This window comes from Phycodurus eques, chromosome 16, assembly GCF_024500275.1.
Source record: "Phycodurus eques isolate BA_2022a chromosome 16, UOR_Pequ_1.1, whole genome shotgun sequence".
NCBI lineage: Eukaryota > Metazoa > Chordata > Actinopteri > Syngnathiformes > Syngnathidae > Phycodurus > Phycodurus eques.
The window spans coordinates 5,501,395-5,515,566 of NC_084540.1; the positions used below are offsets into that span (position 1 = coordinate 5,501,395).

The 14,172-nt window shown below is 43.6% G+C and overlaps 1 protein-coding gene across 5 annotated transcripts; it reads right to left on the minus strand.

Moving 5' to 3' along the window:
• Window positions 1-671: 671 nt before the first annotated feature.
• Window positions 672-12,695, minus strand: LOC133415502 (uncharacterized protein C7orf57 homolog). 5 transcript variants are annotated; one of them, XM_061701633.1, is made up of 7 exons: window positions 12,389-12,695; window positions 12,096-12,154; window positions 11,765-11,932; window positions 9,134-9,233; window positions 8,553-8,676; window positions 4,961-5,040; window positions 672-917 (listed from the first exon to the last, which is right to left on the minus strand). In XM_061701633.1, the coding sequence occupies exons 1-7, from the start codon at window positions 12,397-12,399 to the stop codon at window positions 887-889; spliced, it is 573 nt and encodes a 190-aa protein (XP_061557617.1). In that variant the 5' UTR covers window positions 12,400-12,695; the 3' UTR covers window positions 672-886. The 5 variants fall into 5 exon arrangements, with proteins under 5 accessions (XP_061557617.1, XP_061557618.1, XP_061557615.1 ...); XM_061701631.1 differs by lacking the exon at window positions 672-917 and adding an exon at window positions 1,423-1,726; XM_061701634.1 differs by lacking the exon at window positions 4,961-5,040.
• Window positions 12,696-14,172: the final 1,477 nt, after the last annotated feature.

Consider the following 14,172-nt stretch of genomic DNA (forward strand, 5'->3'; position numbering starts at 1 on the left):
GCATGCAGCAAGAAAAAACCCCTCCACATTTTGTGGTGTATAGGCCTGTTGCCTGCTATTTCACCCTCTTGACGTACTGCAAAAATAGACGTTCCAAGAGCAATAAAACATGCAGAGGGGTCCAAAGCTAAAAAATAGATTTTGTGCTGTTTGCAAGTATAGTAATGCCATAAAATAAAATATTGCTGTTCGTAACTCTTTCACACAAAATAACACGATTACATATCTTACAAGTTAATATTTTGTCTTCTGTAGATTTTTCTCTATTCCATTAATGGTAGTATTAAAAACAAACAAAAAAAAAAAAACAATATGGAGTGGAGTGGCGGTTAGGGTAGGAACGTAGATCGACCAGTAATGAGAGCTTCGCCTTTCGGCTTATCGCCTTCTTTACCACAACGGACCGATACAAAGTCCGCATCACTGCAGGCGCTGCACCGATCCGCCTGCCGATCTCCCGTTCCATTCTTCCCTCACTCGTGAACAAGACCCCAAGATACTTGAACTCCTCCACTTGGGGGTGGATCTCATCCGCGACCTGGAGAGGGCATGCCACCCTTTTCCGACTGGGGACCATGGTCTCAGATTTGGAGGTGCTGATTAAGAAGAAGAAGAATTGTCTTTTATTGTCATGAACATGCATGCATGTACACAAAATTTGTTCTCTGCATTAAACCCATCACAGTGAACACATACACATTAGTGGAACACACTGGAGCAGGGGGCAGCTGAAGCACCCAGGGAGCATTTTGGGGTATCAGTGTCTTGCTCGAGGACACCACAGCCTTGAGTCCGGGGGATGTTGGCAGATGGTCCAGTCAGGGTCTTGAACCTAGGTCCCCCACGGTGGCAGGCGATGATCCTCACCATTGGGCCACAGCTGCCCTCATCCCAGCTGCTTCACACTCGGCTGCGAACTGCTCCAGCCAACCACAGGGCACACGTATACAAACATTTTGAGTCAGTAACCTAAGATCGATGCATCCATTTTCTACACTCCTTTTCCTTACTAGGGTCGCGGGTATGCTGGAGCCTATCCTAGCTAACTGCGGGCAAGGAGGCGTGGTACACCCTGAACTGGTTTCCAGCCAGTCGCAGGGCACATATATGCAAGGAGGCGGAGTACAACCTGAACTGGTTGCCAGCCAATCGCAGGGCACATATAAACAACCAACCATTCGCACTCACATTGATACCTACGGACAATTTAGAGTCTGCATTTTACCTACCATGCATGTTTTTGATATGTGGGAGGAAACCGGAGTACCTGGAGAAAACCCAAGCAGGCACGGGGAGAACATGCAAACTCCACACAGGCGAGGCCAAATTTGAACCCCGTTCCTCAGAATTGTGAGGCAGATGTGCTAACGCGTCATCCACCGTGTCACCTTAAGCTATGAGAATATCTAATATTACCACATTTTGTATCTTAGGCTGCAGGTAACTGAACTCTGGAATGGCATGTCAGTGTTGTATAAATCACAAAATTTACATTGCTTCAGATTGGTTTCAAGTACTTTTATTATCTCTGTGGTTTAGATGCATATGAAAAAGCAAAAACATAATAAATGACTTTACATGATCATAAAATGACTAAATTTACAGAGAGCCAGACGATTATGTTGTACTTGACTCAGTCTCACTTGTCAATGGTTTGTCCTCATCTACGTAACCAAAACTTAACAGCTTCGACATGTTGACTGGAGAGGTTTTCTTGGTAGATATACTGTGGGAACAAACACATTTCTTAAGACAAGGCATCATATTTTGTGACTTTGTACCACGTTTAAAGTGAGACATACAGTACTTTGCAGAGTGAGGTGAGTCAGTAGGTTGTTTTTACATCATTCCATTTTTACATTAACTTAAAATGTGTCTGTCTATGATGATGATGATGCCTATTATTATTTTATTTACATTTTGTATTGGATCCTTTGTGGATTTGGTGTCTCAAGTCATCAACCTCAAATATGTGTGTAATGGACCTATAGGATATACAGCGGCTGAAATAAGTATTTAACACGTCTCCATTTTTCTTATTAAATATGTTTCCTAAAGGTGCTATTGACATGAAAATTTCACTGGATGTTGAGAACAACCCGAATCTGGTGAAATTTTTATGTCAATAGCACCTTTGGAAGTATATTTAGTGAGACAAACGAGGACGTGTTCAATACTTATTTCAGCCAATCCATCCATTTTCTGTACCGCTTATCCTCACTAGGGTCTAGGGTGTGCTGGAGCCTATCCCAGCTATCTTCGGGCGAGAGGTGGTGTACGCCCTGAACCAGTCGCCAGCCAATACCAGGGCACATATAAACAACCATTTGCACTCACATTCAAACCTGTGGACAATTTAGTGCAATTAACCCACTACATGTTTATGGCATTTGCGAGGAAACCGGAGCACCCGGAATAGGATATGAGTTTCATTTTTTTTTTTTTTTTTTATTGAACTGAAATAAAATTATGTTTTGCATGATATTCTCATTTATTGAGATGTACTTGATCTGATAAAAACCCTTCAACTGTGATTTTTTTGTGTGTGACAAATCCATCCATTTTCCGTACCGGTTATCGTTTAAGAATAATGTTCTTGATTGTAGCTACTTTGGGTATGTTAGAATAACTTAATCAAAGGTATCAACACACGATGTTTTGATGTTACAAACGGCGCACCATCACCTACGTAAGACCATGTGATCAAGAAGACAGGCCCAGCTGCTGTTCATTTGATTGTTCTACCTACTGTAGAACAATCACACATTCGTCGCCGTAGGAACAGAACTTTGTCATAAACCGAGGACCCGCTTAACTTAGTCCCTGTAAAGTGAAAATAAAAATGTCTTGTAAATTTGACACACCAGAGGAGTGTTAACAAGCCTGCCAAGTTTGAATGAATGAAAACAAAATCACCAAGTACAGTGGTGCCATGAGATACAAGAGTAAAGACCCCCACTGCTAGATGGTGGCAGCACACTTTACAACATCCAGCCACCATCAGTTCACACCGGCTTCCTTGCAGTGGAAGGACAATATCAATTAGTGGCAGAAATGGACCATTCAACTGGTTTTCCAACTGCCAATGCAACCCACAGAAAAATTTTATTATGGTGTGATTTTATACTAGGGCGGTCATTTAATCAGATGAGTCACTTTTAAATTTTGTTAATCACAGTTAATCACAACTACTTGCTTGCAGAATTTAAAGTAACTTTAAAAGACCCCAGTATTTTGACACAAACACATTTTGTTGTCAAAATGTCAAACAAGAACATGTTCGAAATGTTTTACTTGAATGCGTGCAATTCATTTGCTCAAAACGTGGTAACTACTCTAAAGTCAGCTGTGATAGGTTCCTGCTCCCCGTGACCCTGAACAGGATAAGCTGTATAGAAAATGGATGGATGGAATTGTAACAGCCTAGTAAGATCTAAGTGGGAATTTTGAACAATTATGCAATGATATTGCAAGCAAAGTGCTGATGAACACCAGTAGGAAATGGACTAAACACATCAATAAACATTTGTCATCGATTAGATGAGCAGTTACGCCAAGATAATTGTGATTAGTCACTGAAGTCCAATAGCCCCCAGTAAGTGAAATAAATTCAGCATCAACCAGCCGTTATACCTTGGTGGTCTTATTTGTACAGTCGAGTTCGTTTATCCTTGTTGTAGTTCCCCATGTATGACGGGCCACCTGTGGCGATATATTTTGCAGCCCCTGGTCTTCAACGATGTTAATTGGCCTACATGATGTGGCTATCCATTTTGCAAAGGTGTTGCCGTGTACAGTCCTCCAGCGTTGTTTGTCGTCCTGCGCATGCTGGCAATGTAGAAGCGTTCTTGCAAGCGGCTGCCTCAAAAACGTGCTTTGCTTTAAGATGGTATTTCAAAATCGATGCGCTTCGATGAAAAGAAAATTCAGTGCTGCAATATAGGCAAATGACCTTTGTTGTAGCTGAGGTGCCATCGGGGTGAAATGTGCCACCGAGCACACGAGTTAATTGGGAGTCTTCTCACTCATCTTTGCACTCGTGTAAGCATTGAGTTGATCACTGACCTAATAGCAACCTGCACCACCTTTCAGATATCCACGGCTAAGGTAAAGGAGCGTGTGTGGTCAAAATAAATGGGGTGATTAATCAGTGTCAATACATGTTTAATGCAATATTTATTTTTTTAATTCATCATATGTGTGGCAGCACGGTGGACGACTGGTTAGCTTATCTGCCTGACAGTTCTGGGGACCGGGGTAGAAATTCCGGCCACGCCTGTGTGGAGTTTGCATGTTCTCCCCGTGCCTGCGTGGGTTTTCTCCGGGTACTCCGGTCTCCTCCCACATCCCAAAAACATGCGTGGTAAGTTAATTGAAGACTCTAAATCGCCCGTAGGTGTGAATGTGAGTTCGAATGGTTGTTTGTCTATATGTGCCCTGCGATTGGCTGGCTGGCGACCAGTTCAAGCTGTACCCTGCCTCTCACCCATGTATAGCTGGGATAGACTCCAGCACGCCCGCGACCCTCGTGAGGAAAAGTGGTACAGAAGATGGATGGATGGATAATTATATGTGTTAACGTGTTTATTTTGACAGCCATATTTTCTACAATGCAATTGTGCTTTTTCTTTTGTTTGAGCGGCTGGAACGGATTAATTGCGCTTCCATTCATTTCAATGGGGAAAGATGTTTTGAGATACAGATTGAATTGAACTCATATCCCAAGGCACCACGAAATGAAATCAGGCTTGCGCAATTACGTTTTGAGCAATTATGTATTTAGAAACAAATCTCTGAATTCACTTTACATGGTCTTTATCAGCAGTAAGGTTCATCCTTTTTAAATGTCTGATAGCTAACATCTGATTATAGATCTGTGACTGTCCTGGATCGGGATATTGTACGTGCAATCTAGTCCCTGTTACAATGCAACATCGCCCTCTGGTGAGCAAAAACTTACGTCCTCCTGAATTTGCTCCCTCCCTTATTTGGACTGGGCGTCTGCCATTGCACCAACTGTTTTTCAGGAACCTTCTTTTTCTGAAAAACATAAAATCACAATGTCTGTTGGCTTATTGGAAAGACTAACTTGGTGACTTAGTGACTGGTCACTTATTTGGTCATGGTTAATCTGAGGCCATTGTTTATTTTCCTTCACTATGTTTGCAGGGATTGTGAAATTGAGACAATGAGTCAGATTAGACCACGTTCCGCGCCTCCATTGGTAAAGCGGCCATAATGTGGTCGCTGCCTGTTGTGGCGGCAACCCCCGAACCCGTTGGTGGGACGCCGTCAAGCTGAAGAAGGAGTCCAATCTGGCTTTTTTGGCCTGTTGGACTCCTGAGGCAGCTGATGGGTACCGGCTGGCCAAGCGGAATGCAGCTTTGGTGGTCGCTGAACCAAAAACTCAGTCATAGGAGGAGTTCGGTGAGGCCATGGAGAACGACTTCCGGACGGCTTCGAGGAAATTCTGGTCCACCATCCGGCGTCTCAGATGGGGGAAGCAGTGCACCATCAACACTGTGTATAGTGGGGATGGGGCGCTGCTGACCTCCACTGGGGACGTTGTGAGTCGGTGGGGAGAATACTTTGAAGACCTCGTCAATTCGCCTTCCCATGAGGAAGCAGAGTCTGGGGTGTTTGAGGCGGGCTCTCCTATCTCTGGGGTGGAGGTCACCGAGGTGGTTAAAAAGCTCCTAACTACAAGGAGCTCACACTCCTCAGCCTCCCTGGTAAGGTCTATTCAGGGGTGCTGGAGAAGAGGGTCCACCGGAAAGTCGAATCTCAGATTCAGCAGGAGCAGTGTGGTTTTCGTCCTGGCTGTGGAACAGTGAACCAGCTCTACACCCTCGGCAGGGTCCTCAAGGGTGCATGGGAGTTCGCCCAACCAGTCTACATGTGTTTTTGTGGACTTGAAGAAGGCATTCGACCGTGTCCCTCAGGGGGTCCTGTGGGGGGTGCTTCGGGAGTATGGGGTAGCAAACCCCGATAGGGGCTGTTCGGATCTTGTACGACCGGTGTCAGAGTTTGGTCCTCATTGCTGGCAGTAAGTCAGACTCGTTTCCAGTTGAGGGTTGGACTCCGCCAAGGCTGCCCTTTGTCATCGATTCTATTCATAACTTTTATGTACAGAATTTCTAGGTGCAGCCGAGGTCTAGAGGGGGTCCGGTCTGTTTTTTGCAGCTTGTGGTAGTTGGCTTCATCAAGCCGTGATCTCCAACTCTCACTGGAGCAGTTCGGAGCAGAGTGTGCAGCGGCTGGGATGAAAATCAGCACCTCCAAATCTGAGACCATGGTTCTCAGTCGGAAAAGGGTGGCGTGCCCTCTCCAGGTCGGGGATGAGATCCTGCCCCAAGTGGAGGAGTTGAAGTATCTTGGGGTTTTGGTCACAAGTGAGGGAAGAATGGAACGGGAGAATGGAACGGGATCGGTGCAGCGCCTGCAGTGATGCGGACTTTGTATCGGTCCGTTGTGGTAAAGAAGGAGCTAAGCCGAAAGGCGAAGCTCTCGATTTACCAGTCGATCTACGTTCCTACCCTCACCTGTGGTCACGAGCTGTGGGTTGTGACCGAAAGAACAAGATCCCGGACACAAGCAGACGAAATGAGTTTTTCTCCACAGGGTGTCCGGACTCTCCCTTAGAGATAGGGTGAGAAGATCAGTCATCCGGGAGGGGCTCTGAGTAGAGCCGCTGCTCCTCCGCATTGAGATGAGCCAGATGAGGTGGCTTAGGCATCTGATTCGGATGCCTCCCCGACGCCTCCCAAGTGAGGTGTTCCGGGCATAGTCCCACCGGGAGCAGACCCCGGGGACAACTCAGGACACGGCGGAGAGACTATGTCTCCCAGCTGGCCTCGGAATGCCCCGAGAGCTGGATGAAGAGCTGGTTGAGGTGTCTGGGGAGAGGGAAGTCTGGGCGTCCCCGCTGGAGCTGCTGCCCCCGTGACCTGACCTCGGATAAGCGGAAGGAAATGGATGGATGAATTGAAGTTATATAATAATTGTAATGGTGAATGTTTAAAAAACGATGTTAAGGATTAAATGCAAATATATTGTACTTAAAAGTTAAATATATTTGAATTGTATAACAAACGTACAGTAGTAGATTTAAAAAAAAACAAATTCAGTGATTTTTATTCACATACCACTGGAAGGAGAGAGTTTACCACGAATGGTACAAGTACCACACTTTGACAATCACTGACAGACACGTTTTCGGTGTGGGAGGAAACCCGAGTACCCACAGAAAACTCACAGGGAGAGCATAGGAAGAACATGCAGCTGACAACACTGGAAAGCAGGAGTTGATATTTGAACCCCAAACCTCAGAAGTGTGGGGCAATTCGTACCCCTAAGGCACTGTGCTGCCTGGTATAGTTGTAAACATTTTCATGCACATTAAAAACAACAGTACTTATTTACCTGTCTGCATGACATAATGCGGCGTCACTGTGGACGACTGGTTAGAGCATCAGCCTCACAGTTCTGAGGACCCAGGTTCAATCCCCGGCCCCGCCTGTGTGGAGTTTGCATGTTCTCCCTGTACCTGCATGGGTTTTCTCCAGGCACTCCGGTTTCCTCCCACATCCCAAAAACATGCATTAATTGGAGACTCTAAATTGCCTGTAGGCATGACTGTGAGTGCGAATGGTTGTTTCTATGTGCCCTGCAATTGGCTGGCAACCAGTTCAGGGTTTACCCCGCCTCCTGCCCGATGATAGGCTCCAGCACGCTTGCGACCCTAGTGAGGAGAAGTGGCTCAGAAAATGGATGGATGGATGGATGACATAATGTGAAATGACAGTAGACCTCATGACTTTTGTGGCTCCACTGTACAATGTATGGGGTCATTTTTATATAACTTCATTAAAAAAAGGTAATGACGTGGCCCACTTAATTTCCTTTTGAAAATCAATTAATTTCACTGATAAAAGTGTTTCAATTATTGGCAGTTGTCATTTATGACAAGCTCATAATTGTTTTGAAGAAAAAAAAATGTGTCTAGTAATATTTTTCACATTTTTAATGCCAAAATGTCTTTATGTTAGGTGTCCAAAATAAAGTTTCGTGACTTGAAATATATATTTTCTGAAGATGGTAATTCCATATTTGGATTATACGTTTAGCTGCCTTTTCCATCAAAACTACCACAAATGCATATTAGTGTCTTAAGAGTGTGCCCTGCGATTAGCTGGCAAACAGTTCAGGGTGTACCCAGCCTCCTGCCCGACGATAGCTGGGTTAGGCTCCAACACGCCCGTGACCCTAGTGAGGAGAAGCGGGTCAGAAAATGGATGGATGGATGGATGTCTTAAGAGTTCCTTTTTTTTTTTGCTTTTTTACAAATGGTCCTTCTTTGTCACTGAAGCTGTCTTCACCGCGTTAATGCCTCTGAAGAGAGCCTCATTATGTCTTCCAGAGGGATCTGTGAGCTGCTATTCACACAATAGCAGACAGCAGTGGCGTTGCTTGGCCTCGGTTTCGGCCACCCTGCTGATATGCCCACACTATAGTTTTCTAAGGATGAAATACTTCGATCAGATGATATTTACCTTCTCTTTGCGAGGGCTGCCATCAACATCCCTCTCCCATGCAGACATATTGTCTGTCCAAAAAGGAGGCAGTGATCTTTGTGTGGCAGCTCTCGGGCTTTTTCTCTCTTTGGTGCAAAGGACACTGATAGGGAACACACTGTATATTAAATCTAACATCCCCTTCATTAAAAATATAAATACATCTACAATGAACAGGATCATTATAAAAGTAGGGCCTGGCCGATTTTTTTGTAGACTTGCTGATTTTTGTTGTTTTTCCACACATTAACACATTACAACATATGACAACATAATGACATTCTAACAAATAATTTGCTGATCTTTCTTTGTTAAACAAATACTAAAGGACAAAGTATTGTAAAACATTTCAATGTTGAGCCTGTAATTCATATTTCTATTGTTGTAAGCATTACGGCACCCAAAAATAAGTTATTTTATTCATTAAATATGTTCTGAATTAATCGGCTGAGAATCGGGTTATCGGAATTTTATCCTGCCAAATATTGGAATCGACATCGTCCTAAAAAAAAATCCTTATCGGTCAAGGCCCTAATTAAAAATATTTTAAATATTTCAACCTTAGGTTGCCAAGAGCTTCTACAGGACCATTCAACACCACATCTGCAGAGTCAAAGGAGTTGGGCTTGGATGTGACTGTGTCATCAAAATACAGAAGTCCTGAGGAAAGGAGGGAAGGTAAAAGCATGCATATACAGTAAGAAGCAAAATCCATCTGTGTTGAGTGTATGGAAATCCAATTGAGCATCTATTTGATATCCTTGATATCAACTTAAAGTTCGCATTGTCCTCACTTGTAAAGCAATTCAGCATATAGTAGTAGAATAACTAAGGCACACTAGTAACATTTTTAGTAACATTTAACATTTGACATTTTCTCTCGTATCCAATTAAACCTTACAATAAACTACCGTGCTACACTAGTAACACGCAGTACAAACCCCCTTATCAAGGATTTCGGATAAATGCTCAAATGTCTTTCCATGAAGAGCATATCCTTGATATCCAGGTCCATGTACTTATACAGTCCTTATCCTCACTAGTGGAATTTTGCCATACTAGTAGGACAACTACATGTTACTAGCGAGGCAAAACTGTGCACTACTCGACAACTGCATACTACTCGTACTACTATGACATAACATTATACCTCACCTTTGAGACAAAATGAGAAAAGAAATCCAGAAAATAACATTGTCTGATTTTTAAATAATTTATTAGCAAATTATGGTGGAAAATAAGAACGGTGAGCAAAAACACGAGGGGACCTCGTGAATGGCCTGCAGAGAGCTGGGACCAAAGTAACATCAGTAACACACTACGCCGCCAGGGACTCAAATCCTGCAGTGCCAGACGTGTCCAGGCCCGTCTGAAGTTTGCTAGAGAGCACTTGGATGATCCAGAAGAGGATTGGGAGAATGTCATATGATCAGACGAAACCAAAATAGAACTGTTTGGTAAAAACTCAGCTTGTCGTGTTTGGAGGAGATAGAATGCTGAGTTGCATCCAAAGAACACCAAACCTACTGTGAATCATGGGGGTGGAAACATCATGCTTTTGGGTTGTTTTTCTGCAAAGGGACCAGGATGACTGCTCCGTGTAAAGCAAAGAAGAAATAGGGCCATGTATCGTGAGATTTTGAGTGAAAAGCTCCTTTCATCAGCAAGGGCATTGAAGATGAAATGTGGCTGGGTCTTACAGCATGACAATGACTCCGTCCTCAAAAAGACCCAGCAGAGGATGTACTTCCTGCGGCTTCTGAGAAAGCACGGCCTGCCACAGGAGCTGCTGAGGCAGTTCTACACAGCGGTCATCGAATCAGTCCTGTGTTCTTCCATCACAGTCTGGTTTGGCGCTGCTACAAAAAAAGACAAACTCCGACTGCAACGGACAATCAAAACTGTTGAAAGGATTGGACTACTGCAATATTAGTCAGCCGAACTGCTCTGTGCTAGAGCACTCTGCATCTTTTTGCACAATTGTCAAAAATAAATAAATTATAATAATAATAATAATAAAAACGTACCGGCATTACCAGGTAACTAACAACCCTTTATTGCTCGGTGACTGTTTTTCTCAATGTCTTTAGGTCTCAAAAGTGTTCTCCGTCAATTGACTGACTGTTGTCGTACTAGAGCAGCTCCAATTACCGGAGACAAATTCCTTGTGTGTTTTTTGGACATACTTGGCAAATAAAGATGATTCTGATTCTGATGATCCCAAACACACTGAAGGCAGTGGCTTCGTAAGACGCATTTCAAGGTCCTGGAGTGGCCTAGCCAGTCTCCAGATCTCAACCCCAGAGAAAATCTTTGGAGGTAGTTGAAAGTCTGTTGCCCAGCGACAGCCCCAAAACATCACTGCTGAAGAGGAGATCTGCATGGAGGAATGGGCCAAAATACCAGCAAGTGTGTGAAAACCTTGTGAAGCCTTACAGAAAACCTTTGATCTCTGTTATTGCCAACAAAGGGTATATAACAAAGTATTGAGATGAACTTTTGTTATTGAACAAATACTTACTGTCCACCATAATTTGGTAATAACTTCTTGAAAAATCAATGTGATTTTCAGGAATTTTTTTTCTCTTTTTTTCTCTAATTTCTCTCTTTTCTCTCATTTTCTGCTCATCTTTTTAAGTGGGAGAACTTGCACAATTGGTGGCTGACTAAATACTTTTTTTTTTACCCCACTGTATATTTTAGCCTAGTAGTGTTATTAGTGCAGCCCAGTAGTTTACTACTAAGATTTAAGTGCATACTGGTGGGTCGAAAATGGCACTCGTAGTAGTGTAAACTTTTACTCGTGGGACACAAGCATTCTACTTTTGTGCTGAATTCTACTATTATGCACTAGTACAGGGATGGGAAACTGGCAGCCCGCGGGCACACTCGGAGCGGCCCCTCAAGTAATTTAAGGAAAAACATTTTTGTTCGGAAAATTTTGTGTGCCCGTGTACACACACTTGAGTGGCCACTGAATTTGTTGTTGCAATAACACCACCAGATGACAGACATCGATTGCGATGCCATGATGCGAATCAGCAGGAAAAGAGCAACAACATACCTGTGAGATGCCCGCTCACAATTTTATTTAATCGACCTGCTTATTAATACTCTAAGTAAAAATTCATTTTTTGGGGGGAAAAAAAACTATATGGACCATAGGCGTGTAATGCAGCGAGATACCATACCCTTGTGGCCCCCTTGTTTTGCAAGCTTGACATAGTCCGAATCACTGTCAAGAACTCCAACTCTTTTCCCAATGTTCTTCACGTCACTGACTGTGTTGACAATTGGGGACAGTCCAGGGATTTGGGATATCTGGCCTTTGATTCCATGCATGTATCCTTTTTTTTCACCTGGGATGTTAAAACACACACATATACGAATGCAAAGTTAACCCCCCAAAAAAACCCCAAAAAACCAAAGTTGATTTAAAACATTGCAGCCTATCAAACAACATCACTATGGCAACACACGCACGCGATGTTAAGGCCTGACGTGTATTAAACTCGTATTTACCGTCGTACTTGCCAGATTTCGCCGGTTGAACGTTGGTACTCGTAAGATCTTTGGGGTTTCTGGTAGAGATGGAAACAAAACCCAGTACAACATCAAGTTTCCCGACGTTATCTTGGGCGGGCTCATTAGCAGCAGTTGGACGTTAAACGGCTGTTTTGAATCCCAGCAGATGTATAAAAAAAAAAATAATAATGAAAAATTTAAAAAAAAAGTTAAAAAAAAACAAAAATAATCCGCATGCATTTGCCTCACGAATAACTAGAAGACAATCGACGTCAACCCGTATTTCTTACTTAGAATTCATTTTGGACGGAAATGAAAAGGCCCAGCTCGCTCTTGTGCGCTGAATCGGTTGGCGTCGTGTTGCCGTGGAAACGTGCTCTTCCTGCCGCTGTTCACTTGTCTCGGCATGAACCCGAACATATGTTCGTGATCATCAACGCGTCTGGTTATTAAGGACATTCTTCTGACGGGGGTCGCTGCCGCATGCGACTGCGGGGGCGATCGTTTACTTTAATTGTTCTCATTCAAGGACGCGTGCAGCACACAAAAATAAGAGCGAAAAGACGAGATTAAAGACTTGTCCTCGGGTTTAGCGCCTTGATGTCAACTGCGTGTGCTGACGTCTGCGCACGTGCCACGCGTGGTAGAGCACTTACGTGACTTCACGGCTGGAATCGCTGATACTTTCCCCCCCCCCCCCCCCCCCTAATCCATTTCATTGACACCGCTGCGCCTTCTGAAACGTTCATACACATCCTACTGGCTATCAGTATATTATATGAGCACATATTTCCGGATATTATATGAGGGTGTTTCGGAAATTGTGTGAGAGGATTTCAGTTGCAAGTTGCACAAAAAAAAAAAAAAAAAGTTGGCTGAATTTCTATTTTAGAGTTCTAGTGTTGTGCTCAAGACCACACTATACGAGACCAAAGACTTGCCTGAGACCAGAACCCAATAAGACCAAGACCATAAAATTCAATAGTTAAAAAGGTTGAACAGTTAAAGAGCATTGTGTCTTTTGACAGCCAAAAACGTTGTCTGCAACAATCTCAAATCTTAAATAATTTCTTTCAACTAAATTCTTGTGTGTGTGTGTGGGGGGTGGGGTGGGGTGGGGGTGGGGGGTGGGGGGATCATAATGTAAATCCTTGTATGTATTTGAAATTTAAGATTTAAAGAAGAGCTTGGTTGCATTTAAGGACCATAAGAGACTGCAGCACGAGCGCAGTGGGGTCTCATAATAATGCCCCCTCTACAAACTGGGTGCAGAGGTGGCAGGAACTGAGAGTACTGTCAGTGCCAACTTGTGGAGTTGCGGGAATCTGTCATGGTTTTTGTCCCAAAAGACGAGTGCATTGTCAGTGCACTGGGGAAAAAAAAATTAACTCCTCAAAAAAAGAGGGGGAAAAAAAACATTATAAATGAGACGCACATTTACTTTTGGGAGTCGAGACTGAGGAAAGACCAAGGCCATCAAAATGTAAGACCAGTCTTGAGTGTTGCAACACTACAGAGCTCCCATGCCAAGCCTTTATCAGGCCCAAAGTAGAATTTCATCTGGGGCCCCTTCCCCTCTGACCTCTGCTTGGCTACTACCGATTGATGTACACTTGTATATACAGTAGGATATAGGATTTTGATGTGTCACCTGTTTCATTTCTTTAAAGTTCCCCTTCCATCAGAATCATTTATTTTCTACTGTTTTAAGGCAAAATTAGTTTGTGACATGGTTTAAGTTTGACATCTTGAATGATCCAGAATGCACTTTCTGCTTTTTGCATCCATTTTGCATCTATCTGGCGCTGTGACATCACACGACATGTGACATCACACGAGCCAAACAGCCTGTTCCATGCTGTGGTTCCCGCCCTTGTATATTTGTTGTCGTACGATTTTAGGGATATCACAAGGGTTTAGGGTTTATTGTGTGGCATTTGGTTGTACAAATGGTTCAGGCAGTGGCAAGAGTTTATTTGGCTTTCCAAGTGAAAAAGGAATACGTGACCAATGGATGGGGAAAGTCAATCGACAGGGGAAGAAACGCCATCGGCTATGGGTGCCTAGCAAGCAT